The sequence below is a fragment of the Phoca vitulina genome, unplaced genomic scaffold, assembly GCF_004348235.1.
Source record: "Phoca vitulina isolate PV1807 unplaced genomic scaffold, GSC_HSeal_1.0 scaffold30, whole genome shotgun sequence".
NCBI lineage: Eukaryota > Metazoa > Chordata > Mammalia > Carnivora > Phocidae > Phoca > Phoca vitulina.
In genome coordinates this window covers 9,271,543-9,298,478 of record NW_022589733.1, presented here as the reverse complement: position 1 = coordinate 9,298,478, position 26,936 = coordinate 9,271,543, and the positions used below count along the sequence as shown (strand labels likewise).

Sequence of the window (26,936 nt, the reverse complement as noted above, 5' to 3'; positions counted from 1 at the left end):
CCTTCTGCAAAAATACGGAAATCAGGGGCTACTTCATCTTTAAACACTGCACTATGTATCTCCAAAGAACTAGGACATTCTCCTACCCAACCTCAACACCATTATGACACCAAGAAACTGAACAGTAATACACTGTTATTATCTAAAATATAACCCACACTCAAATTTCCCAGTAACGTCCTTTATAGTGTGTGTGTCTACCCCCACGTCCAGGATCCAAGCGAGGAAATGCATGGCACTTAGTTGTCCTGCCACTTCCAGTTCCTTTAATCTAGGGCAACTCTACCACCATTTTTCACGACACTGACCTTTCAAAAAGAATCCAGGCCAGCTGTCTGGTAGCATGGCCCACAAGCTGGACAGTTTCCTCACGATTTGATTCAGATTCAACTTTTTGGCCAAGAATCCCCACACAGCGGATGCTGGTACTGCCCATGGAGCCCCACCACGGGGCAGGTAATATTTGGTCTGATCACTTGGTTAAAAGTGTCGTTCACCAGATTTCACCACTATAAAAGTACCTTTCCCTTTGAAACTGGTAAGTACCCTGTGAGGTAATACTTGAAAGTCATGTGGATATTCTGTTTACCAACAATCTTCTACCCAGTACTTGCAGTTTCCATTGCTGCCCTTGCTGAACCAATTATCACACTGATGGCTGCCAATGATTTTCTATCATTCCCTCTTTACTTAACTTGCCAGCATGCTTCTTTAAACCCTGCAAATCCTTAAAATCTGTAGTGTTTTTAAAGTGCTTCCATACTAAGATGAAATGGTTCTAGTTACAGATATCCAAACATGGGGTTAATATAATAAAGAACTTTCGGGGTGCCTGGGTGGCTCAGTCAGTTAAGCATCTGCCTTCAGCTCAGGTCATGGTCCCAGGGTCCTGGCATTGAGCCCCGCATTGGCTCCCTGCTCGGCGGGGAGCCTGCTTCTCCCTCTGCCTGCCGCTCCCCCTGCTTGTGCTCTCTCTCTCTCTGTCAGATAAATAAATAAAACTTGAAAAAAAAAACAAACTTTCTAAATATGGTTCTTGTCCAAAGCAAAACAGACTGACTCAAAAAAGTCAGGTGCTCCATATGCACAGAGATATTCAACACCAGATTAAGTAAAACAACAGAATGAGAGAGTGTGAGAGAGACAGAGAAACATCTAAATGTCAATTACACACACACAAAAAAATAGACTCAATGGAATTTGATAGTTACAAAAAATGATACTGACCAAGAATTAAAAAAGCAAACTACATAAAACCACGTATTGTACACATTTGGATCGTAACTGTAAAAAACAAAATCAAACAAAATATTCATGTATCAAAAACAGGGGAAAAGGAAAAGTGAAAAGGTACAGGAGCCTCTGGATGTGGTATAGGGGACCTCTCCCCTTTTTGTCAGGTCTTTTGGCATTTCCCCAAATTTCTACAATAAGCATGTAGCATTTTTATAATGAAAAATAAACAAAATTCAATTTAACAAATGTAGTGAGTTCCCCCATCACTGAAAGTATTTAAAAGCAGAGGCTGGAAAAGAGATTAGAGAACCGAGTCCCGTAGCAGCCGGGACAAACAGATGCCCACTACAGTCTCTTCCGACTTGAATTAAGACAACCCATGTGCTGATAAAGGCCTAAGTTGAAGAAGCAGCCTGAATTCCTTCAGGGCTTAAGAAAAATATATACTGTTTTGAATCTGGTATGTAGCAGGGAACAGATCAACCAAACCTGTATTTTCTCAATATTTTCAGCCTTATACGCAAAAATCATTTGGGACTGGATCTACTTTGCCATGCTGTCAGTAGATTTGCATTGGCAAAAATACTTCAAAAGCGAGTATAACTGGGGCGGTTAAGTGTCTAACTCTTGATTTCAGCTCAGGTCATGATCTCATGGATCAAGCCCTGCATCAGGCTCCGCACTGAGTGTGGGGCCTGCTTGGGACTCTCTCTCTCTCCCCGTCTGCACCAACCCCCCAAACGTTCTCTCTCTCTCTCAAATAACAAACAAAAGTATAATTATCCTGAAATAGTCCCTTTATCAAAAGAGGACAATGAATTCTTAAAAAGCATGCCACCAGGGAGTGATGCCATTAGAATGAAAGGACAATAAGGTTATAATAATTGTGGACAGGAAACTCCCAAGTAGCTCCAAGTGCTGCCAAAGGAATTAAGGGAAGGGGCACCTGGGTGGCTCAGATGGTTAGGCGTCTGCCTTCGGCTCAGGTCATGATCCCAGGGTCCTGGGATGGAGCCCCACATTGGGCTCCTGACTCAGTGGGGAGCCTGCTTCTCCCTCTCCCTCGGCCTCTTCCCCTGCTCATGCTCTCTCTCTCCCCCTCTCTCTCTGTGTCTCAAATGAATTAAAAAAAAAAAATTAAAAAAAAGGAATTAAGGGAAAAATACAATTTTAAAAGACAAATAAATAAAATTAAATAAGCAAAGTGGAAAGAATAAAAATGAAATGGGATGGCTTACAAGATATAAAACCAAGGAATGCTTGATGGTGTGGTCAAGCACCAATGTTAAGGAGTAGGTTTACTAAAGAAAAAGCAGACATGGGCAGTCATATACCCATTAAAAAAAAACCCCAAAGGTTTTCATATATTCTAAGAAATTTGGACTCTCTTGCTGCATGTAGCAATACTACAATATACATTAGGATCTTTATGGCTGCAGATCAATATACCCAAAACTTACATTATAAAAATTTAGCAAAAGCCTGAGAAAATACTTTATAAACTCTTTTGTGCCAACACAAAAAAGAATTAAAAAAAAAAAATTGGGGGAGTTCTGGATTTTTCTTAACAAGGGAATGGAGGCTAGTCTGATGGTGTTCATCTCATGTAGCAATTGTGTATAATTATTACAGTATAAAAACCTACTCTCTGCTGTACCAAGTCTGAATTACCTCAGTTAATAAACAAGGAAAGCTACGACTTCCTAACCAAGTATTATTTGTTGCTAAAGGGCAGCCACATGACAAGGGCACTGGCAGCTGCACAGGCTCACTGGAAAGAGCTGCAATTTAGCAAGCGTATTCAACTCCGCTTTCTCTTTTCCAACTAGCAGAGAAGGGCCCAGCAGCCTGCCTCTGAAATAAAGAGGGTCTGTTGCACACTCATGACAACCCCTGCTGGCAGATTCAGAGCTGGAAGGAGTGTCCACAGGGAGGGATGAATGGCACAGGCCCTACCAACGAAGGGGATAATAGTTAGGGCATAAGGGCACAGCCACAACCCCCTTGGTGACCAACCCCAGTTAGTGAGGAGATGGTAAAGCAACCCAGCACAAATCACAGGCATTAGCAACTGGGAAGGATCCAGATGCATAAGGGATGAACAGAATAGAGCCAGAAGGAAAATAAAGGTTCAAGGACTTTTGCTAAGGCTTGAAGGTGGTAAAATTACACACTTGCCAGGTGTAAAAATTAAAATGCTCAGAGAAAACAAAAGAGCCTAAGGAGTAATGGCTGAACCTCATTAGGGAACAGGATCCTGGCCCAAGGCTATGGCCTAATAATCCTGATGTCTCCATACTGAGGGCCAGGGAGCAGAGAAAGAAAAAATGAAAAGCCTAACAGCGCTCCCACTTGCCATGATTTTATCCTGTTGCAGACACAGTCCTGGTAAAGAAGCATTTCTGAAAGCAGGATTTGATCTGTCAGCCTTGCTCAACCCTGTGCTGTGGAGCACTTCGCCCGAGGACTACAGAACACATGAGAACGGGCTGACTCGCGGGGACTATGAGGCCAGCCGCTGCCAGGGCTGCCTTACCTCTGCTCCAGGTACGCCAAGGCCTGCCTGACAAACTCCATGCGCACTTCCACGCTGCTGCGGCTCTTCAGGGCATCACTCGCGGGCACCAACAACACATCTGTCATTTGTTTTACCATGGTCCACATGTCCGAGATGTTCTGCACATAAATGAGACTGCACGTGACAATGCTGCAGGGCTGGAGAAACGGTCTGGCTCTTCACGGCTCTGACCTCAAAGGCAGAGAAGGTAAGGAGCGGGAAGGGGTTAATGTCTTCCGTCTGAGGCCCCCAGGCTTCAGCTCAGTACAGAAGATGCACCTCTGCCCTGCCGCTGCCGGCGGCTGACGGGCACCCTCCTGTCCTGAGCTGGCTTTCAGATCGATTCCTATTCCAGGTCTGACATTACCACCCACATAATGAAGACCACACAACACTAAAAGGAACACTGAATCTCAGTGGGTTATCCCTTACAGGAGAGTGAATACATTTATAATCGTCCAAAGCTGTAGGAGTTTAAAATCAAGTAGCCGCATTTCAGTCCTTACAAGGTCATCTGAGTTTCTTAAGGCTTAAAATAAAGAGTTTAACCTAAATAATATAGGTTTTGTCTCCCAGAGACTCTCCAGGGGCCATTGCTCTCACCCCGCTTTGTGAGTGTCACAGCCTCCCTTTTTCTTTCCCACTCACTCCCGAGACGCCTCCATGACAGCCTCCCAGGAAAGGAACGGCATTCTCTCCTTCGTGTTACCACCACACAGATGGGACTCCCTCTCCCCAGAATCCTCCTGGCTGTAAATCTCCCCTTAAAAATGGATTCCCTGAATGCTTTGCAATATTCTAAAGTTAAGAATCCTTGGAAGACAGCACTGATTGGAGAAGAGCAGGTTTACACTTTTTCCAAAGGAAGAGAGAAAATCCTGTTCTCACTGTCTCCCTCAGAAAATAAAACTGTAGAAAATCCACCCAAATGTGACTCTTTCTAGGTGGTAAGATGGTAGGTGGGTTCTTAACTTTATTCTTTAGATTCACTTGCACTGCCTTATATTTTACTATTTAAAAAAAAAAATCAGATGCATCTTTAAGAACCATCATCATCATCATCTATGTATGAGTATTTGCTTCCATTATATCGTTCCCTCTTTTTCCTATTCCTCCTGGTCACCTACCAATCCACCCATCCACTTTCTTCCCCCTAGATGGAGAAAATTGGCCACGAATAAGAAGTGAGGGACAGGAATCAGGAATAAAGATGGGGAGTTAGAGAGGAAGGGAACCAGCAGCATACAAAGAATGCACCTAAAGACCACATCTGAGTAATGTTCAAGGGGCTCCCTGATGTGAAAACCATATCACCTTTACAATTCAGCTCTTATAACAGAGTCCTAAGTTAGTCTGTCTAGGGAGGAAAACCGGTGAGGGAAGAGTTGAGTCTTGACAAGACTTCAAAGCAACACAGCTCAAAGACTTCCTGTGACCATTAACTGATCCTGGCTGGGCCTTCTAAAGATGCATTAAAAATACATGTACATGGCATCATCATCAAAAACCACCCCAAAGTTATTTAAAATAAAACTCTGAAGGACAGTTAACATTTTATTCCATGGAGCAGGGTGTCTCTTGAGCACATTTCTGCCCTGTCAGCAAGCTGCTAATCCCATCTGAACACCGGATGCCACGTTTCTCCTTGGGTTAGCTCCGGGCGCTACCTTATCATCCAGCTCTGCCACCGAAGCACAGAGTTCCACGAGGTTAGGCTGCAGGTGCCCATTTACAATCTTCTCGTTATAGATATAAATCTGAAATGAAAAGCAAAATAAATGGCACAATTTCTATTTTCTCCTCTTTTTAAAACCTCTTGAGGCAGTTCTGAAGCCAGCTTCTGCCCAACGCTCAGCAGAAGCTTCAGCCAACCTTTCTTTCCTCAGTGTGGCTGAGCTGTCCATCCTGCCTGGAGGGCAAGGCCTGTGGCCAGCTTCCCAGATGTGCCTTTGAAATTCGGACAGCGGCAGCATCAACACACCAAAGAGAACCGCTGCCCCAGCCTTCCTAACAGCTCAAGAGTGGAAGGAGGGTCGTCCTGGTAGAGGAGGACCACAGGCACTGCTGCGCCTCTCTGCCCAGCAGACCCTCCGTCCCAGCAAGCGAGGACCAAAGGGGAAGATGCGACAATGGGAAGACTTCCACTGCTGCTTCCTAAGAACCTGCGGCAGAGTCTGCTAATCCTTCTGGCAAAAGGACTGAATGGCCCCAAGCCAGGGCTGGTGGGCAGAGTAAGGGGTGTCAGGCTGCAACCCTCCACGGGGTTTTAAGAGCAGTTGCTGAATGTCTGGAGAACCCATTTCTCCAGCAAAGAATCCCTGCTCCTTAGGAAAATTTTCTTGAGAAAAAGGAACTATGTGATATCTAAGGTATGGAAAAACCACTATTACTTTGATTTTTATTTTAAAAGAACTAAAATAATGATGGTAAAAACCCGTGGGTTCTATACTTTTTGCATCTGAAGTCCTTGTCCTACCAAGGACTGAACAAAGTAGTGAAGTTAGATGAATCAGGACCCCACTGAACCTTATTTCCCTCTACTTTATCTGGGGGATGGTATCACGTAGCCTCCAGAGGCGTTACAAAGATGAAATAAAATGTTTTTTAAACTACAAGGTGGTGGGGCGCCTGGGTGGCTCAGTCAGTTAAGCGTCTGCCTTCAGCTCAGGTTATGATTCCAGAGTCCTGGGATCGAGCCCCGCATCGGGCTCCCTGCTCTGCGGGAAGCCTGCTTCTCCCTCTCCCACTCCCCCTGCTTGTGTTCCCTCTCTCGCTGTCTGTCAAATAAATAAATAAAATCTTTAAAAAAAACCCAAAAAACTACAAGGTGGTGTTTATTCACTCGATGTGCATTTATCAGGAGGCTTCCCTTTGCAAGGTAATTTGTTCAACACAAAGATTCTCCACTAGAGGGGACAACCCTGTAAACAGATATAGGACATGGTGTCCTGAAACTAGACAATGTTTCATGGAGTCTTAATTTCACAGATACAGAAGACACATAGTTTCTCTACTCACAAGCTTATCATTTCATTAGGCCTAAATTCTGGTGGTGGCTATGGCAATGGGAGGAGTCAGCCATATAACGAAGGTGAAATTTAAAGGATGGATGGGACACCTGGGTGGCTCAGTCGGTTAAGCGTCTGCCTACGGCTCAGGTCATGATCCCAGGCTCCTGGGATCAAGTCCTGCATCTCCCTCTCCCGCTGCCTCTGCCTCTCTCTCTCTCTCTCATGAATGAATGAATGAATGAATGAATAAATAAATAAATAAATAAATAAAATCTTCTAAGAAAAATAAAAATAAAAAAATAAAAGATGGAGATGTAGCCGAGAGAAAGAGAGAAATCTAAATCTGTTTTCCCTTCTATCTTGATACTATTTTGTGCGGAAAAACAGCAAATTATAATGAAACACACAGGCAGCCAACACTGTTTTATTCAAAAGGTCAATTCCAGGTTTGTACTGTCCCCTCAAGGTAGTTTTAGTCCAATAGCCTCTGTGCTCACCACAGAGCATCTCAATCCATCTCCACGCTACTGCATAACCATGATACACCATGCTTACCAAGGCAGAAAAGCGTTTAGAAAATTTCTATCAACAACAAGGGGTGAAGAAAGATTTCTGATGATACCATCAGCCTACAAGGTAATTCAGTTAATAGAGAACTCCACTTGCTAAGCAGTGCAATTACTCGAGGCTTTACTATACCTGGGCTATTGCCAAATGCAAAATGAGATGCGTTGGTCAATGTAGAGGGCAGATTTCCATTTTCCTAAGTCAAACGTGAGTCATTCTATTACCCAATTTGATGGAATTCTCCAGTGACCTAGGTGGTAAAACATTAACCAGTCCTCTGAACAAAAACCCAACTTGTTTTCAGGGTCTGACTTTCACATGAAGTCTTGGTTCTCTTTTACTCCCCAGAGCGCTCACATAGAATTGTCCTGGGTCCGATCTTCTCTGAGAGCATGCTCACCTGCCGGGCGTAGGCCATCTCAATGCTATCCAGAGAACTTCGACCAGGGGGTCCCACATCACTGATGTAACTTGGCTGTAGGTAAATAAACATGCAGCATTGTGATTAAGAATAGCATTTAGTCATGTAAAGAAAAAAAAAATCCTACAAACATACACTTGTCTTTAACAAAGCTGTGAAGTCTCTTTCATACTAAGGCTTCTTCAAAATGAAGAATTTAGGGGGTTTCAATAGGACAAAACTCTCTTCCATGAATACACAAGAAGGGAGCAGGCATGAGACCCAACTCAAAAATAACGGGAGGCTAGATAAGCTGTAAGGATATCTCAATGCCTATTCCTGGAAATGCACATCTTTCCAACAATCGGATCAATCTCAAGCTCCATTTCCACACCATCCTTTCCCTCCATGTGTTCACACCAGTGAAGCTGTTGTTATCTGTGGGCTTCCTGTTTCCATCAATCATATCAGACAGCTGAGGGACTGGAGTGTAAAGGGTTACAATTCAGACAGTTTCAATCCAAAGCCCACCCTAAGAGAACAGCTGCTGATTAACTTTCTACATCTGAAGATACAAAGCTAGTCTAAATTGGGCAGTCATTGATTCAATCAGCAAACGTTTGCTAAGCGCCCACCGCATGCATAGCTGTGTGCAAGTCCACCCCCACGGGGATGACAACAGGGCAGCCCACAGAGCCTGTCCCCAAAGAGCTTCCCATCTATGGGGAGAGTCAGACACAAACAGATGGAAAAGTTTATTAGGCTTTTTTAAAAGAAAGACTAAAGTTAAATCTTTAGTTAAGCTTCATTCTGTACTGTAAACAAGTATGGTTCAAAATTAGGTATATCTTATTAGGTATATTCTTAAATTTCTACATTAGTTTATACTGTGCTATAGCAAATTCTTTTAAGTTTCTCCCATTGAAAAAAATGTAATGCTGTATCGACTAAAACAAAACAAAACAAAAAAAAGGAGTTTAAAGCAAGCAGGTTTTCTGGGAAACCGACAGAAGACAGCAGCAAAACTTGCTGGCACTAGCAAAGCTGGCAAAAGGAGTATTTGTGTGGGCAAGTGCTGTGAGTAGGTTGGCAAGGAGAGCGGGCAGGAGGCCGAAAGGTGAAGTTCTGGGGAGTGAAGGCTGAGCTGTCAGGACACCTGGGTTCCGGGAGGGCCACTTCACTCCCTGACTTTGGGGTCTGGGGCGGAGCACATTCTCTTGGAGCCTCAGGTTCCCCTCAGTCGAACGAAGGGGATGTCCTAGACAACCTCAGAAGGTCCTCCTCAGCTCTGATTTTCTGCAGTCACTGCTATTAAAAGCTTGAAAGTTTACTGACCTTGGCAGATGCTGCCGGTTGGCCGACCCAATGATCATTTCAAATTCCTACCTCTCACCTCCACCCCCTGGCACCTTTTAGTCCAGCAGAGGCAGTTAAAGACACCTAACAGTGTGTTGGTCCATGTTTAACAACCGGCCTGGGGGAGGGCCCTGATGTGTAGTGTCTGCTGGTTTCCGTGATGTGAAGACTCCCACCACGGCAGATGTCAAGCTATCCCAAGGAGTATCAGCTAGACTGCCAACTTTCTGAAAATTTACCTCTACGCACTACCGAATATACGCTTCCCCAGCTTCTACTGCAGGTGGGAGTGGCGGTGAACCCTAGTTCTAGCCTATGAGATGAAGCACAAGTCTGGAGTACATTCTGGGGACAGCTTCTGCTCTTCCTGAGGCAGGGAAAATGAAGAGCCTGGCATGGCCTTCCAATCCTCCTAGACGCCCCCCAGTGTAAACAGGATGCACAGAGCTGCAGCAGCCATCCTGTGAGCTAAAGCCAGTGATGTGCTGAGGACAGTGGTGCACAGAGAGGCGCTGGGCCTGACGGTGGAGCCGAACAACTGAATGAAGGCCCACACTCTCTCCACACCCACAGACTTCCTGTTAGGTGAGAACAAAAGAAATCCTTATTTAAGCCCCTGAAACTGGTCTTCTGTTACTCACAGCTGAAAGCATTCCTATCTGAAATACAGAATTAGTGAAAACCACCAGGTCATAACGACACTTACGCTTATTGAGTACTACTATATGCCAAGCACTGTCTTAATTCCCACAACCCTAGAATGTACTTTTATTATGTCAATTTTATAGATGAAGACACCAAAGCACAAAGAAAGCAGCTTGCCCAAGGTCACTCCAATAGGAGGCAGTGGAGCCATGGTTTGAGTGCAGTCTGGCTCCGCAATGTCTGTCGGGGGAGCCCAGGGCAACTTTCCAAGGACAGCCACCAAAGACCAAGAGAGGGGTGGTTAGAAATCCTGGCTCCACTACTCACTACCATGTGATCTGGACTGCATTCACTGCTTCTTTGGAGCCTTGGTTTCTTTAGCCGTAAAACAAGAGCAGTAACGGCATCCACCTCCGGTTTGTGATCAAGATTAAGCAAGGAGAAAAACAGTACTTACCTCACAGCACTGTTGTGAGGAATAAGTAGAAAGAACTCAGCACAGGGGCCAATGGTTGGCCCCAAAACACTAACTATTACCACCTTTTAAATAAAACATAAACAACTATAATGAACATAGGAATAAACCCTATTGGATAGATATGGACACCACAGACACATAACATAAACTATTTTACTTTGTGCTGGCTGGAAATTCTCATCTCATTTTTCTACAATAAATACATATTCCTTGTATGAACAGAACCCCCCAGCAGCTCATTCTCTCCTTCTGAACTAATTCTGAGTGCTCCCAGTAACACACAGCCACATTTTTGGAACAGAACTAACCATATGAAAGTTGATGATCCCAAAGTCTTTTTAAAAAACAGAGCACTAAGTCTATTAACTCCAGTAGCCTAATTGAGGGGAATGACTAGAAGGATAAAAAGGGGAACACAACACTCAAACATTTCTGCAAGGACATAGTTGTTTCAGCTACATATACGTAAACAGCCTTGAGAAATATGTTCCAGTACTAAAACCTAACTTTTAAAAGTATCCATTTAAAAAGTAGTTGGTTTTCAGCCTTTAAATTTCCATTTAAATTAATTTTGCCTAATGCTCTTGTTTTCAAAGTTACCTCTCCTTCATTTGCCCTTGGCCAAGTCTCCGTCACACCACACATAAAGTCAATTATCCCAACAACAGGATGTGTACACGCACATTCCTGAGCCGAGGAACCAGCAAACATTCACTGGAATTTCAAACCCAGGAGCTGCTTGAGGGCTGGGAAAGCAGCTGCCAGTATGTTGTGTGGGAGTAATTCCAAACCCCTTGGACACTTGGGTCTCTCTGCACCAGGGCCTGATGGCACCACGACAGAAACAACAGAAGCAGGGAATCAGAGACCAGAAAGGCAGGGAAGATGGGAGGGCAGGGCCAGAGAGGGCAGCAAGGGGCTCACCCAGGAGTGTGGAGATGCGATAAGTAAAGAATCAGCAGGGAGCACAGAAATGAGAAGAGTTTTCTCAGAATAGAGGGTAACATTAAGAGAACATTCCAGGTCAGGTAGGAAGTGGCTGGAGGGTAGCAGCAGGGAATCACAAGCTTTGTTAAGCAACTACTTTTGTACAAAGAATATCCAGGTACAAATAAAACTCTTTTCCCAAGAAGGGCACATTCTACAGAAAAGATTGTAACTAGCATTGTTAGCAAAATAGGTATGGGGTAAAAAATATATATGCAAATACTACAAAAGGATGAGAGTTTATTTCCAAGTATAATGTTTGATTTTATATAAGCAAAATGGAACCAAAGTGATTAATTCATAATAGCTGGCTATAGAATCTGTACACAGAAGTCCAGTACTACTAGAAAGAAACACCAACTGGGGACCAGAAGACCCAGGTTCTAAATGCAACCCAACTGTGTGACCTTCGGTAATGACATCTAACCTCTCTGGAGCCTCATTCTTCATGGACAAAGTGGGAAGGATTCTTGGGCCATTTACACAATGAAACCTACAGAGCCACTAAAAGATGGCAGACACCTACACGTACCAACACCCAGAAAAGGCTCCAAACTAAGTTCAAAACAATCAAACCGTAATGCTAAGTTGTAGAATCTAATATAAAAGATGGTGTCATTTATGGAATAAATGGACCGCGATGAGCTGAAGCTGTCTGTCTACAAGTGCACAGGAACGTGCGAGAGGGAGCTGGAAGGACAGCAGGTGTGCTGCTGTCAGAGGTTATGGCTGCGTGCAGCGAGGAGAGTGGCCGAGTGTCCGAAAGGGCATCTATATCGCTCTACCGTCGGAATACTGTGCAAGAAGGTGCTCGTGTACGATACATCATGACGTGAAAATGAAGGGCCTGTTTGGGCTTTTTAAACTTCTTTTTGAAAGAAGAGCAGAGCACTTTCTATACTTGAAATCCTACCCACATTCCAGTTTGTGAAAGAAATCTTCCCCCCAGGAAATGACCAGGGAGCCATAAAATACAGTTTGGAATCATCTAGTCTAGAGTTTCCCAATTCAGACTCTGTTGGTCTCTATTTGACTGTATTCCACTGAATCTAATACATCATCTATTATAAGACAGGTTATTTATGTACCACTAGGAAAGGGAAAATGCTGTCAACTAAATTATGACACTGGATTTAAGATACACCCTGATTTCAGAGATTTTAAAATGTGGAAAAGTTTTGTGACTGGGAATTGATGAAATCTGGTATTATGTCAGTTATCAAAATGAGAAATTATATTCAACATTCACTGTTTGTACATCACAATGTGAAATGTTACCTTCACTATCTGCAATTAAGCTACAACTTAGCTTCTCAATGGAGCCTGTTGCTTGCTAGGCTCAGTCATTCTCCAGACAGTACATTAAAGAACCATCTACTGGGGTGCCTGGGTGGCTCAGTCGGTTAAGTGTCCAATTTTTGGTTTTGGCACAGGTCATGATCTCCCAGAGAGAGCCCAGCAGGGAGTCTGCTTCCCCTCTGCCCCTCCTCCTGCTCATGTGTGTGCATGCTCTCTCTCCCTAATAAATATATAAAACTTTGGGGGAAAAAAACCCCATCTGTTGACTACATCTAATACCAATGCAGGCACGAGACTGTACTGAAGTTAGATAAAAAACTGACTTTTAAATACTGTTTTAAAAGTTGGCTAAGATATATCAAGGATTCCCAACACTGCTCAAACCCCATGTGTTATCATGCGAGCAGCACAGCACTGGGGGTATTCTCCCTCCCACTAACCACATGCAAGGATGCCACAGGGGTTCCAGAAGTCTCTTTCTTGCTTCAAAGCACATGGTTTTTATTCAGACCACAACTTGAGAAGTTATTAACAATCTTTCAATTCTTCTCTTCCTTTAAAAATTCCACCTCTTTCTTCAATCATATTCTAAGGAAAGCAATTTCCCAAATTGAATTTATGCTATGGAAGCATCATTTCCCTTCTTAAAACTTGCTGGAAACAGGTATCACCAATGTGTTGTTGCTCTTCTGTTATCAGAAGGCTTGGAGGTAAAAGGTTCAGGAACCTACCATATCCTAGCTCACTTTTGCTTTTATTTATTTTTTTAATTTTTTTTCAAAGATTTTATTTATTTGACAGTGAGTGGGAGAGAGAGAGTGAGCACAAGCACGGGGAGGTGCAAAGGGAGAGGGAGAAGCAGACTCCCTACTCAGGAGGGAGCCCGACGTGGGGCTGGTTCCCAGGACCCTGGGATCATGACCTGAACTGAAGGCAGATGCTTAATGACTGAGCCATCCAGGCACCCCTCACTTCTGCTTTTTAAAAAAGTCTCAAGGGGGGGGCGCCTGGGTGGCTCAGTCGTTAAGCGTCTGCCTTCGGCTCAGGTCATGATCCCAGGGTCCTGGGATCGAGCCCCGCATCGGGCTCCCTGCTCGGCGGGAAGCCTGCTTTTCCCTCTCCCGCTCCCCCTGCTTGTATTCCCTCTCTCGCTGTGTCTCTCTCTGTCAAATAAATAAATAAAATCTTTAAAAAAAAAAAAAATAAATAAATAAATAAATAAAAATAAAAAAGTCTCAAGGGGTGCCTGGGTGCTGCAGTTGGTTAAGTGTCCGACTCTTTGTTTTCGCTCAGGTCGTGATCTCAGGGTTGTGAGATCGAACCCCATGTGGGGCTCCGTGCTCAGCGTGGAGTCTGCTTAAGACTGTCCCTTTGCCCCTCCCCCACGCTCTTGCTCTCTCTAAAATAAATAACTTTTTTTTTTTTTTAAAGATTTTATTTATTTGAGAGAGAGAATGAGAGAGAGAGAGCATGAGAGGGGAGAGGTCAGAGGGAGAGGCAGACTCCCCGCTGAGCACGGAGCCTGATGCGGGACTCGATCCCAGGACCCCAGGACCATGACCCAAGCCGAAGGCAGTTGCTTAACCAACTGAGCCACCCAGGTGCCCAATAAATAAATCTTAAAAAAAAAAAAAAAGTCTCAAGCTTCTCTTTATATTAAATTATCCAAATGTGAACATTTTCCTTCAAATGTAAGGTCAGCTCAAAATGATCAAAAGCCTCCTTCCTAACCAATGATTCTGGATGCCAACAACCTTATTCCTGACAATAAAGTGCCCAGAAAAGAATGGTTTAGATGGCAAGTCATACTTCTTTAATTATTTCTTCTACTTATGCACAATTTTCTTTCATTCCGAGAGATACTTTATAAACCAAGGGAAATCCCTAAAAGGGGCCAGATCCCTACTGAAATGATTAAAATAAATTTCACGTGTAGCTTACCAAATACTAACAGCCACCATAAATACTGCTCGGATGTGTTGCGTGCGCACTCTCTGCTGTCACCTGGCGAATCCCTTCACACGTGTTCTACATTCCTTATGACGCTTCTTCCAGAGGGGCCATTTTCAAGAAAGACACCCAAGCCCGGGAATCCCAAAGCCTATCTCTGGCCTTCACACAGTGGTTTCCTATAAACAGGGTAGAGGAAAATGCCTGGCCAAGTGGAGATAACATCACCTTTCCATTATTTTTTGAAGAAGATTAGAAGGAAAAAGCCTGTAGAAATGGTTAAATTTTAAAAAAGGCGAAAAATACCAAGTATGTGGCAAGGATATGGAACAAATGGAATTCTCACATAATGCTGGTAGGAGGGTACATGGATACAACCATTTTGGAAAATCGTTTGGCAGTATCTACCAGTGATGAACACATGCATATCCTCTGACCCAGCAATTCCCCTCTTAGCTGTACCCAACAGAGATGCAAACATATGTTCACCAAAAGACACGTACAAGAATGTTCACAATAGCACTATTTATAAAAGCCAAGAACTGGAAACTATCCAAATGTCCATCAACCCAAGAATGGATAAGCTGATTGTAGTTATATTGTTCAGCCATGAGAATGAATGGCCCACAACTACATGCAACGATATACAGAATGTTCAGCAAAAGAAGCCAGAAACAAGAGTACATACTGCATGACTTCATTTACATGAAGTTCAAAAACAGCCAGAATTAATCTATGATGTTAGAAGTCAGGACCACGGTCCCTTGGTGGTGGTGGTGGTTGAGAGGTAGTGACTGGAAGGGCACACAAGGAGGGTTGTTGGGGTGCTGGTAATAATCTGTTTCTTCATCTAGGTGTCTTCCATTTGTGATAATTCACAGAGCTGCATACTTATAATGTATGCATTTTTCTGTATATATATATGTTATACTTCAGGAAAAAATTTCAACAAAACAACAGCAACAAACAGAACCGACAAGGTTCCAGAAAATGGCAATTCCCTAGGTGAACTAAAGGGAGAACCATCTGCATCCCTTGCCAGCTTTTACAGCAATGCTATCCATTATGCTAGGTGTCACAATAGAGAATAGCAAAAGTATCGATAACTCTCTTCCCAGGGGACTCGAGGTCAAGGAAGAAAAAGTCTACTAAATAGACTAATCTATTTTTAAGAGAAGAGCAATCAAAAAAGAACATCTCATTAGCAGCTTATAATTACTTCCAAATCCCAATACAGACCACAACCTATTAACACCATTTTAAAAAATGAAGTTTATAAAACCATGAGCTGTTCTACTTATCTGTCCAGACTCACAAGAAATTGAGAAAGAAACATGAGACTGGCCAAGGGTTTTACACATTAGTTCTTCTTTCCCAAAGATCTGATCTTAGTCTTTGAAGTCTTTGAGTCTAAGAAATGTGCCACAGGGTCCTTAATGAGTAGTTTCCTAAGACAAATGTCTTTAGCATTTATTTGGGGGCTAATTTAATAGAAAAAAATGGTTTTTAAATCAGTACGGAATGTATGAAGTTACCCTGTAGGCATGACACTGCCAAACTACCCACATTTGATCCAGACTTCAACAGAATGATGGTATAGAAGCGAACAGTCCTGGATCTCACCAGTATACTACGTGTCTCTCTGAGCCTCAGTTGTCCTAGCACTTGTGAGAAAAGAATGCTAGCTAGCCAGGAAACAAATTCCAGGATAGACTTACCAGGAAGCATTGGTAATATTACTTGAAATGTCTTACACAATAATTTTTATAACATTGTATAATTTTTAATCTGCACCTCTAAATCATCTGAAACAACTTTTTATAACAATAGTAAGGGATGGCCATTATGGGTCAGGTGTATTATCACTAATCTTCCCAATCATCCCATTTCACCAGTAAAGACACTGAAAGTTTGCAGGGTTAAGTCCCTCGAACAAGGTCTCAGAACTAGTAAGTGGTGAAGCGAGGATTTGACCCCCAGATCTGTTCGCTCCTCAACAGCAGAGTGGTAACTGTGTGGCACAGTCATAGCTCCCCATAGGATAAAGGCAGACATGACTGATCAAGCAAGATGCTCTTTCCTGCCACTCCCAAGATGAAGCCTCAAAGTCCCTCTCAGGAAAGATCTCCAGGATACATGAAGTGAAGAAAGCAAGATAGAGAACAGAGCATAGAGAAAGCTAACTTTTGTATAAGGAGGAGGGAGGAAGGTAAGAATGTATAATCTCATATACCTGTGTTCATATAAAGAAACAAGGGAAATATACACAAGAAAATAGTAATAGTGATTACATCTGGGGGAGGCAAAGCGGGGAGGGAATGAGCTTTTGAGGGACAGGGTACTTTAATTCTTGAATCATATAAATACATTGCCTTTTTAAAAATCAGATTTTAGAGGCGAGAAAAACCCTCAACTTAGCACTACCACCAATCAATAAACACTGGCAATTAAAACAAACCCTATTTAACATTCTCACTCTAAAATCAGTTTCAACGTATCTCTAATACTTCAGCTACCACAAAGTTAGCCAGAGCCCAATGATTTGTTCAGCAAATATTGCTCGAGCATCTGTTCTAGGCACTCATCTAGGCACTGCAGGTATGAGTAAAATCAAGACAAATTCCTTACCTTCATAGAGCTTACCTTCTACTATGAGAAACAGGCACTAAGCAGTATAAAGACATGAAACATACACAATGGTACGTGGAAGGAAATGCTGAAAAGAAAAATACAGCAAGAAAAGGGGATATAGGAAGTGTTGAATGGGGAGAGGCTGTGTTAGATTTCAGATATCAAGGCCTTGGAAGGCCTCACTGAGATGGGACTGGGTAAATATTTGAAGGAAGTGAGGGAGACAGCCACACAGCTACTTGGGGGAAGAACATTCTCGACAGAATGCAACAGGAAGCACAGAGGACCTGAGGCAGGAGCAAGCCTACCAGCTTTGTTCAAGGAATCTGTTAAGAAGTTTGCATGGCTGGAGCAGAAAGAGCAATGGGAATAGTAGTATGAGGTGAGCTCGGAGAGGCAATACCACTAGGTCAGGTGAGGACAGAGAGGTCATGGTGAAGACTGGTTTTCACTCCAAGTGAGGTAGGTGTCACTGGAGGATCCTAAGCAGAGGAGTGACATGATCTAACCTGTGTTTTAACAGGGTCATTCTGGCTGCTGTGTTGAGAAGATATTGTACAAGGCAAAAGCAGGGAGACTAGTGTGGTCGAGCACCTGTAAGATGGTTCCCCCACCCCGCCAATCCCCACCTCCTAGAATTCAAGCTCCTGTACGATCTTTTCCTCATGAGTATAGGCTGGATTTAGTGACTTACTTTGAACAGAGGGAGTAAGATATTACTTTCATGATTAAGTCACAGAAACTCTGGTTTCTATCTAGGGAGCGCTTTAGCTCTCCCTCAGATCCCCCACTCTTGCTCCAGGAGAAGCAAGTTATTGTGTTGTGAGCAGCACAACAGAGAGACCCACATGACAAGAACCTGATATTCCCAGCCAAGGGCCAGAGAAAACCTGAGGCTTGCCAAGAGCCACATTGAGTGAGCTTAGGAGTGGATCCTCCCTGAGTTGAATCTTGAAATGATAGCTTCAGCTAACACTTTTCAAGAAACCCTGAGCCAGAAATACGCAGCTAAGCTAAATGCTTGTTTGCAGCCACTACAGTTCGGATAATTTGTTAGACAGCCATATTAAGTAAAACCAGCATTTAGGAGGCTAGTTCAACAATCTGAGAGAGAGATGATGGTGGTTTGGACCAGAGTGCTAACGCTGGAATAGTAAGAAGTGGTTGGAGTCTGGTATTTTGAGAGTAAGGTTAACTGGACCTGCCAACATGAGAGAGAGACTAGGTGGGAGAAGGAGAGGACAAAAATGAATCTGAGGTTTTTGATCTGAGTAAGTGAAAAATTGGACTGCCGTTTATAAAGATGATAAACTCTGTGAAAAGAAGGCTGGCAAGCTGGCATGGGAAGGGGGATGGCAGGCAGTTCCTATCATGACCCAACTATGGACATGGAGAGCTTGAGATGGCTATGAGACACCCAAGGAGAGCCAAGAAGGCCACTAGATAAATGAGTCTGGGGTGTAGGGCTGCAAGGTAAATCTGAATCGTCAGCATAGAAATGGTATTTAAAGCTACAAGCCCAGATGAGATCAACAGGGCAGTGATTGAGGGAGAAAGCACAGGTCAACGACTGAGCCCCAGGACACTCAAACATCTAGAGGTCAAGGAGCCTGAGGACAACTCAGCAAAGTAAGCTGAGCAGGAACAGCCAGACATGCTGGAGGAAATCCCAGCAAATGTGGGCATCCTGGAGGCCAGGGGAAGAAAGGGTCTCCAGGGAGATGGTGATTATCTGCTCCAAGAGTGCCAGTAGTCGAGTAGATAAGCATTTCCTGACCTCACATTTTTATTAGTAGAGGCCTATCTTTTAGACTCAACCTACCTCACTTTCTTGAGTAAAGTCCAGGGTATCTTCTCCTGATGCCAGCAGTGTGTGGAGAATTCGCTGTTTCACTTGCTCCCACTCAACCAGCATGGACTCTCGATGGTACTCCTCAGCCATGCCAAAGGTCTGTCAGAGAGGAAAAGAGGGGAGATGATCCAAACGGGAAAACAACATGGTTTCCTTCAAAGTTCAACAGAGACTCAAAGCCCCTCCGATGATCCATCTTTCTGTAAGCAGAGCAACAATGACCTACTTTAAAAATTATCCTTAGAGTCTAATGCATTAAAAAAAAAAATTTAATAGTGCTAAAATACTTATTAAATTTACTTCTTAACCACTTTTCAGTGTACAGTTCAGTGATGTTAGTACATTCAGACTGTCATGCAGCCATCCACAGCTTTTTTCATCTTGTAAAACTGAAATCCTGTCCCTGTTAAACACTGACTCTCCACCCTCTCCTTCCCCCAGTCCCCAGGAACCACCACTCTACTTTCTGTCTCTATGTTTTTGACTACTTCCAGGTACCTCATATAAGTGCAATCATACAGTGTTTGTCTTTTTGTGATTGGCTTATTCCATTTGTATAATGTCTTCAAGATTCATCTGTGTTGTAGCATATGCAGCATTTCCTTCCTTTTTAAGGCTGAATAATATTCCACTGTGTGTGTCTATCACATTTTGTTGATCCATCCATCTATCCATGGACACCTGAGTTACTTCCACCGTTTGGTTATTCTGAGTAATGTTGCTATAAACATGGATGTACAAATATCTCTTCAAGCTCCTGCTTTCAATTCTTTGGGGTATATACCCAGAAGTGGAACTGCTGGATCACATGGTAATGCTGTGTTTAATTTTTCGATGGATTGAACAGTGTTTCCATAGAGGATGTGCCATTTTACATTTCCACCAACAATGCACAAAGGTTCCAGCTTCTCTACACCCTTGCCAGTACTTACTATTTTCTGGGTTGTTGGGTTTTTTTGGGGGGGGGGGGGAGACAGTAGCCATCCTAATAGGTGTGAGTTGATTTCTCATGGTTTTGATTTATTTACATTCCCCTAATGATAATAATGTTGAACATCTTTTCATGTGCTCATTAAGATAAATACCTTTTTAAACCTCTGAAATTAGGCTACATATTACAAGTGATAGCATGTCACAGTTTAAAGTGAAGTACTTTTCTTGGATTATAAAAATCAATGGTTTTTAGTAAACATCTAGGAAAAGACAAAAACAAGAGAGTCTCTCAATGTCTTTATTTTTTAAGAGACAATAATACTTCCATAGGAGGAAGCAAACCAGTAAAAGAAAAGTGGCACTTTCTACGATTGGGTCTCCCACCACTCTACCCAAAGTGATCAAGAAAATGTCTGGCAAACCTCACGCCTGTCTAGTGGTAATACTGCAGGTTGTTGCCAAAACAAAGGTGCTCAGAAAGAAAAGGAAAAAGAGAAAGAAAGGGAAGAAGGGAGGAAGGGAGGGAGGGAGAAGATAAAACAAAACAAAACGTTCTTGAAGAAATGAAAGCAACTTAAAAATACACTGAATCATGACCGTTCTTAGCCTGTTATTCTTTAACTGGCAGACTGCGTTTCCCAACAGCTTCAGCCCACTTTTCAAAAAGCCATTTCATTTACAATCAGATTGGCATCTAATTAGGCAGCACCAAGGGAATGAGTATTAGTAATGCCTACTTTATTTCTGGCAACACAGATAATTTATACTGATAATATCCATATACATGAGCCCTGGGAAACTGTCAGAAAAATCATATACACTCTTCCTACAAATGGGATGTTCTGAGTATGGACCAATATTTATTAAAACGTGAAAAAGACAAATAGCAGACATACACAAAAATGATTAGGAAGAAGGCTGGCATATCCTGCAAGTCTGATTTTGGTCCATCTATCAGTGAATCCCTTCTCTAATATGTATTCTGAAGACATAAGGAGAAATGACAATCACGAACTTTAAAAACAGTCTTCCACCTCGTTTGCTTCTCACTGGAGTCAGGCAGAATGGACTATTCCAGTCAGTTAGACTGGGGTGAAAAAATACCCAAGGCAAAAATCATTTTCTCTTGTTACGTTAGTGAACTTGAATATGAGAGCTATGCATTTTGAATAGAAAGAAGTATACTAGAACAGAATGGCGGTGTGAGGCCGTAGGAGAAGGGGTGGTTTCCCTAGAAGATATCCAGAAATGGTGCACAAGTGAACCACAATTTCTTCTCAACTCTTCCCATTTAGTGGTCAAACCAACAACCTCCTCAGCCTTGAGCCTCTCCCAGCAAGGGAAAATGAAGGGCGATGTGGCACGGGGACCAGGGCGGGCAGAAATAGGGAGGTGGGGGAAGGCTGGCATACCACACAGCTTTCCGAGCCTGCAACAGGAGGTGAGGCACGGCCTAAGCTGTGGTATTGACCCACGACACCGGAGCGTCACAAGAGTTTTTCTTTTTCTTTTTTTTTTTTTTTTTAAGGATTTTTTTTTTTTTTTAAAGATTTTATTTATTTATGTGACACAGAGAGTATGAGAGAGAGAGAGAGAGCACATGAGAGGGGTGAGGGTCATAGGGAGAAGCAGGTTCCCTGCCGAGCAGGGAGCCCGATGCGGGACTCGATCCAGGGACTCCAGGATCATGACCTGAGCCGAAGGCAGTCGCTTAACCAACTGAGCCACCCAGGCGCCCACAAGAGTTTTTCTTAAGGATAAGTCCTCTGGCTGGTAAAGAATGGCAGAATAGTGAAAGCAACTGAAGAAAACAGACAGTATACTACCCAGAGAACGCTGTTGATGAGGACAGTGGGCACAGACTTCCAGCATCATTTAAGGGTTAGAGTGACAAGAATGGGAATTAACCAACACCTGGTTCATCAGGCTGCCCACCTATGTGCCAAGAACTCCTGTTTCAAGAACACAGGAAGTACTCTGAAAACTGGCAGCTTTCTGGGCTCAAATCCTCAGATATATCTGAGGAGACTGCCAGGCTACTCATTTAGAAACAGCCTCACAACCTGAATGAACAGCACTGTGGTTCCATTCATCATTAGTGTGATAAGGAGCTTCAAATAAAAATAAATGGCCCAATATTAAAATTCTCTTCCTTTGACCATGCAACCCCTAGCTTATCTTAATTACATTTGAGCTAATGAACATCTAATTTGTGGGCTAATCAGAGATGATCAGCCACCCATCTGCCCTATTTCAGCCTATTCCCTTTAGACCCACAACTGAACCACTGGATTAGGTGCAAAGAACAATGTCAACCAGGAGAGCTAATGAATGAGATTCAACAGAGCTACTAACTGACAACTAAGAGGAGTGAAAGTCTGAGGCAAGGTGAAAGGTAGGGAATAGTAGGGACAAGAAGCAGAGGAATCCAAGGGAAGAGAAAAGGGACAACCTGGAAGGGTGCATGGATGTGTACAAATTAAAAGGAAGGAAAGAAAACCACAGAAAATGACAAAGCAGTGGAGAAATTATAAATTACACTGGACTCTTTCAAGTTATGTGTGGGCATCTCTCTCTGCATACAGTCAAGAAAGGAAGACAGGAAGAGAACTGGGCAACTGAATTAAAAACAGGTGAGGAGCACTTGAACCCCACTTTCATAAAGGGAATAGGGAAATATGCTTTGACTTCACACCCGCTTATTATTGAGCTGTTTCTGGCTTTTGGAAACTCTACATATGTTCTGATAATGTTGTTCTGTTTTTGCTGGGATGCACCAAATGGAATAACATAGGACACATTTGTGGTTTTGTAGCTTGTTTTCTTGGCATTTCAGCAGGACATTAGCAAGTTATTCAAACATGAAATTACCACCAAAATGCCAGGAAGCCGCTCACCTTTTGTTTGAAAATAATTCTTGCTCAGTGGTAGTCTGCTGGTGTCCAGACAGGTGAAAGGTCTCCCCCCAGGCCGGCTCCCAACGCCGGAACATCTCCCTCACAAACACATATGCACACATTGTGCACTGTGGTATGTCACTTAGATGTTTTGGCTGGCTGCACATTTAGTCTCAGTATGGCACAGAGACTGCCAATTCCAGAAACACATTCCGCAGGGTAAATGGATTAATAAGGCTCAGTGGCATTCGACAATCCTAATTTAATTTCACTGGTCCTTTACAGCAGGAGAATTGATGTTGGTGAGTAATTCACTCAAAGTGTGAACAAAGAAGCCTTTATTAAAAAAAAAAATTTTTTTTTTCAAATCTCAATCTATTTCTAGGAATAAGTACTACTGCCAAAAATGTACTTAATAAAATTTTGAGGATTTTGTTTTTACTCTGATAGTTAAACGTACCAATCATTTAAATAAATGCCTTTGGAACATCTTCTTACAAATTAAGAGCTGGCAAGCCCCCTGCTGCCCTCTCTCTCTCTCATATCAGCCTTCCCGAGATAGTCCCACCTGCACAGAACATTTTAATAAAGCACACTGACAAAGTTTTTTATTTTATTATTTTACACTACATAAGTAATTTTAAACTACGTAAATAATACATAAATATATTTCACTTGATATAAGAGTTATAAAGTAAACAACAGAGCAGAGGTTTCCCCTTCAACCCTATGCACTTCTGCAGAGACATGCACTGCTGGCAGACTAGAGTGAACCCTCCCCAGCCTCCTTCCTGGGGACTGCTAACCTTCCTCTCCCCGCCCCCCAAAGGACTCCAGTGGCCTAAAAATAAAATCTCTTACTCCGTAATGGGATCTTCTGGAAAGGTTTTGATCTTCCAATTCTTGTCAGAAACAAATGGAGATAACACATGTTAGTAAACAATCCTTGAGTACCTTGAGGGAATGCCTGATGCAAAATAATGCTGCCCATATAATGGCTGCTCTGGCTGACTTCTTTATCATCCTGTGGACAGCCAAGCTGGTTTCCTTTCCTTTTTCTTTTTTTTTTAAAGAGCTTGGGAAAATTGTTATTGTAAAAGGTAACACAGAAAGTCAAATTGTATGATAAAAGGTAAGATTAAGGAAAATTATCCTTGATCATAATTGTTGTTCTGAAATGCTGGTTCAGTCAGCTGAAATCAAAATACCATTTTATATACCATAACAATGAAACCAAAGAATTGTCTGGCCTTCCACTTTAAGGTTAATTTAATAATTAATTGACCATTCTGTTTCAGATGCATTTCAGTCACTAAATACAAGTAGAGTTACAAGCATGATTATCTTCCTCAAAAACGGTTCCTGTAGAACTCCCTCTGGTGAACTAACTAAGTAGGAGAGCTGGGCCTGGACACAGGCTCCAGCTTCTAGAACACTGCTGCCCTCACAATGGTGTGTCCATCCTCATCTGGGTTCCTTTCTTACCCTCTTCCGGGACTCCTCAATGGCAGACAGCAGGGCATTGTCCTTCTCATTCTTCAGGAAGCCCTAGGAAAGGGGGGAGAAACGACACAACTTAGGTTAAAATCAACCTTCAAATAATCAAAAGTACACTGTAGGGGAAAAAAATCGCCATCAGGATATCTGCTATCCTGCCCACCTTCACCCTGACAGAAATTTCTTAACTCAGAAACATCAAAATAGAGGGTTTTTCCAGGTGTTTCCTAGTTTCTTTCATTTTGAGAGCACATGATGATTGTTAGAAGCTGAAGTCCCATGAAGCAGCAGCTCGAGTTTCACATCCTATAAACATGTAAAACGTGAACTAACGGTCAAGACTGCCCTTCAGTATTTCTGAATGGCCTGGATTATAGACACAGCTTTGACTACACAACAGTCACAGTGCTTCTAACTGTCTTTAGTCTATATTTCTCTGCTGCTTTTTCAATTCATTCTTCAATTTCTTCCTAACATTGCAGAAGCAGCAACATCCACTTGTCTGGGTGTTTTCCACTTATTGGTCAATGGCTGGGATACTCCCCCAAACAAACAAACAAAAAACCCACACATTTCTTTTGGGGTTTTGCCATGTGCACTCCCTATTTCAGGCCTGATGACACTCGCTTCTTGTTTAATATATCTTGTAGTAATATAGATGGGATGAACAGAAGACCAAGACTGATTTAATATGCACAGGGCTAAATGCCTACAACATGCAACTACACAGTAACACGATGACAGACTTAGTTTCAAATCAAGGTGCCTCCATTTACTGACGGCATGAATTTAGCCAAGTCACTCAAACTCTCTCAACTTTAGTTTACCTGTATGTAAAATGAATTTTAAATGAGATATGTGATCAAGCGCTTGACTCAAGGTTCAATACACTTATTAGAATCAATGAGATTTAGGGGCGCCTGGGTGGTTCAGTCGGTTAAGCATCCGACTCTTGATCTCAGCTCAGGTCTCGATCTCAGGATCATGAGTTCAAGCCCCATGCCCAGCATGGAGCCTATTTAAAAAAAAAAAAAAAAGGAATCAATTAGATTTAGATCTGTTGGTGACATCAAAGAGGGAAATGCCCAAGAATATGCACTCTCTGGGGGAATATAATACAAAGCGGAATGAAGCTAAAGTTTTGAAGACATGCTAAATTTTAAAACCATTATTTGACAGTATTGAAAACTGTCATGGTTAGTTAATTTTTGATCACCTATTATATTTTTAACAACTATAACAGTTTAATATATGTTGTTCAAGCAGTCCCAGATACTAACTTGCTGATTCTCTAAAACGAAACAAAACAAACAAGGGGAAAGGGCACTAAAATTGGGAATATAAATTTAAATAAAATATTAATCTTCATAGATTCCCCTGATTTCTTATGTACTGGCCCATGATTCTCCCACACCTGCTGTCACACCCCAACCTGACAGTGCACTGGATTGAACAAGGACAATGGCCAGCAGCCAAGGAAACAGTTCCCTCATAGGCGTCTCCAGGGCAGTCCCTGAGGCAGCTCTCGGGCAGCTCTGAGGGCACAACATGAAGACTGCTCCAAATACCCACACTGCTATTTGGTGATGGGGTAGGGTGGGGAGAAGCATTAGTTACTTGCCTACTAATGCAATAGCCTCAATAAACCAGAGCACATAAAGTTAGGACCCCATGTGGTCCACACGGAAGGAGGCAGCTTGGCACCACATCCTTGCTTCTGGCCAGACATGAAATGATGGGGAGGATTTTAACAGACTCTGTTTATACCCTTTCACAGCAAATGAATCAAGTCAACAAACCTTTATTATAATTTCACTTTCACAAGGAGTCTTTAATGGCTAAAGCTAAAGGTTTTAGTATTACAGTTTATAAACAAAGCTATGGAATCATCATTGAATGTTGGTCCCAAACAAATGGCAGGCATAGATTGTGTTTTGTGGTACCTTTTCCTGGCTGCTGCTATGGGAGGTGGATTGTCTACGCAATCCACCTTTGGGGTGAGGGTGGGGGGTGATAACCACTGCCCGACAAGGCCTGGTCTTATTTTTTTCTCTCTAGTTGGGGTTGGGGAGGGGCGCTGTGCCAAGTGCCCCATGCCCTTTCTGGGCTTCCTCTGCTCTTCCCAGTGATCAGCCTGTCCCATTCCTTTAATGTACCCATGTCTACATGTAACCCATGCACACACGCGCGCGCGCACACACACACACACAACACAAATGCAAAGCAATAATCAGACACATTTGTTTAAAAGCAACATAATATGCTATAAGAAACACAATTCCAAATTTTCTAAGAGGTGAAATGTGAAATAGTGATGAAAGAAAGAGAAAAAGATACTGCTTTAGGGGCAGATGACTCTCTTGTTGAAAATATTCATTATAAACCCACATTTCAAAAGTCTCACCAATAAGTAAATCAAACACTTGTGCATGAGAATCAGATTTTAGACAGCGTCTACCTATGAACAAAGACCATGAGCCATTATGTACCTCAACAATTGGGCTTTCTCGATAGCACAAACTGGGCCCACAAGATACACAGATCTTGGATTTTAATTTTTCATCCTTTATTCCTCTCTAAAACAGGCTACATATCACATTTTATTTTTAAAAACAACACATTAGTGGCCTATCTTTTGAA

At 42.6% G+C, this 26,936-nt stretch overlaps 1 protein-coding gene across 4 annotated transcripts in view; it reads right to left on the bottom strand.

Moving 5' to 3' along the window:
- The window catches only part of NUP93 (nucleoporin 93), a 110,001-nt gene that overhangs the window by 15,343 nt on the left and 67,722 nt on the right, over positions 1-26,936 (bottom strand). For all 4 annotated transcript variants that reach the window (XM_032424606.1, XM_032424607.1, XM_032424608.1 and 1 more), the window contains 5 exons: positions 24,285-24,347; positions 18,940-19,068; positions 7,772-7,846; positions 5,461-5,550; positions 3,773-3,912 (listed from right to left, as the gene is read on the bottom strand). In XM_032424606.1, coding sequence (XP_032280497.1) covers positions 3,773-3,912; positions 5,461-5,550; positions 7,772-7,846; positions 18,940-19,068; positions 24,285-24,347 — 497 coding nt within the window. The remainder of the gene's footprint in view (positions 1-3,772; positions 3,913-5,460; positions 5,551-7,771; positions 7,847-18,939; positions 19,069-24,284; positions 24,348-26,936) is intronic.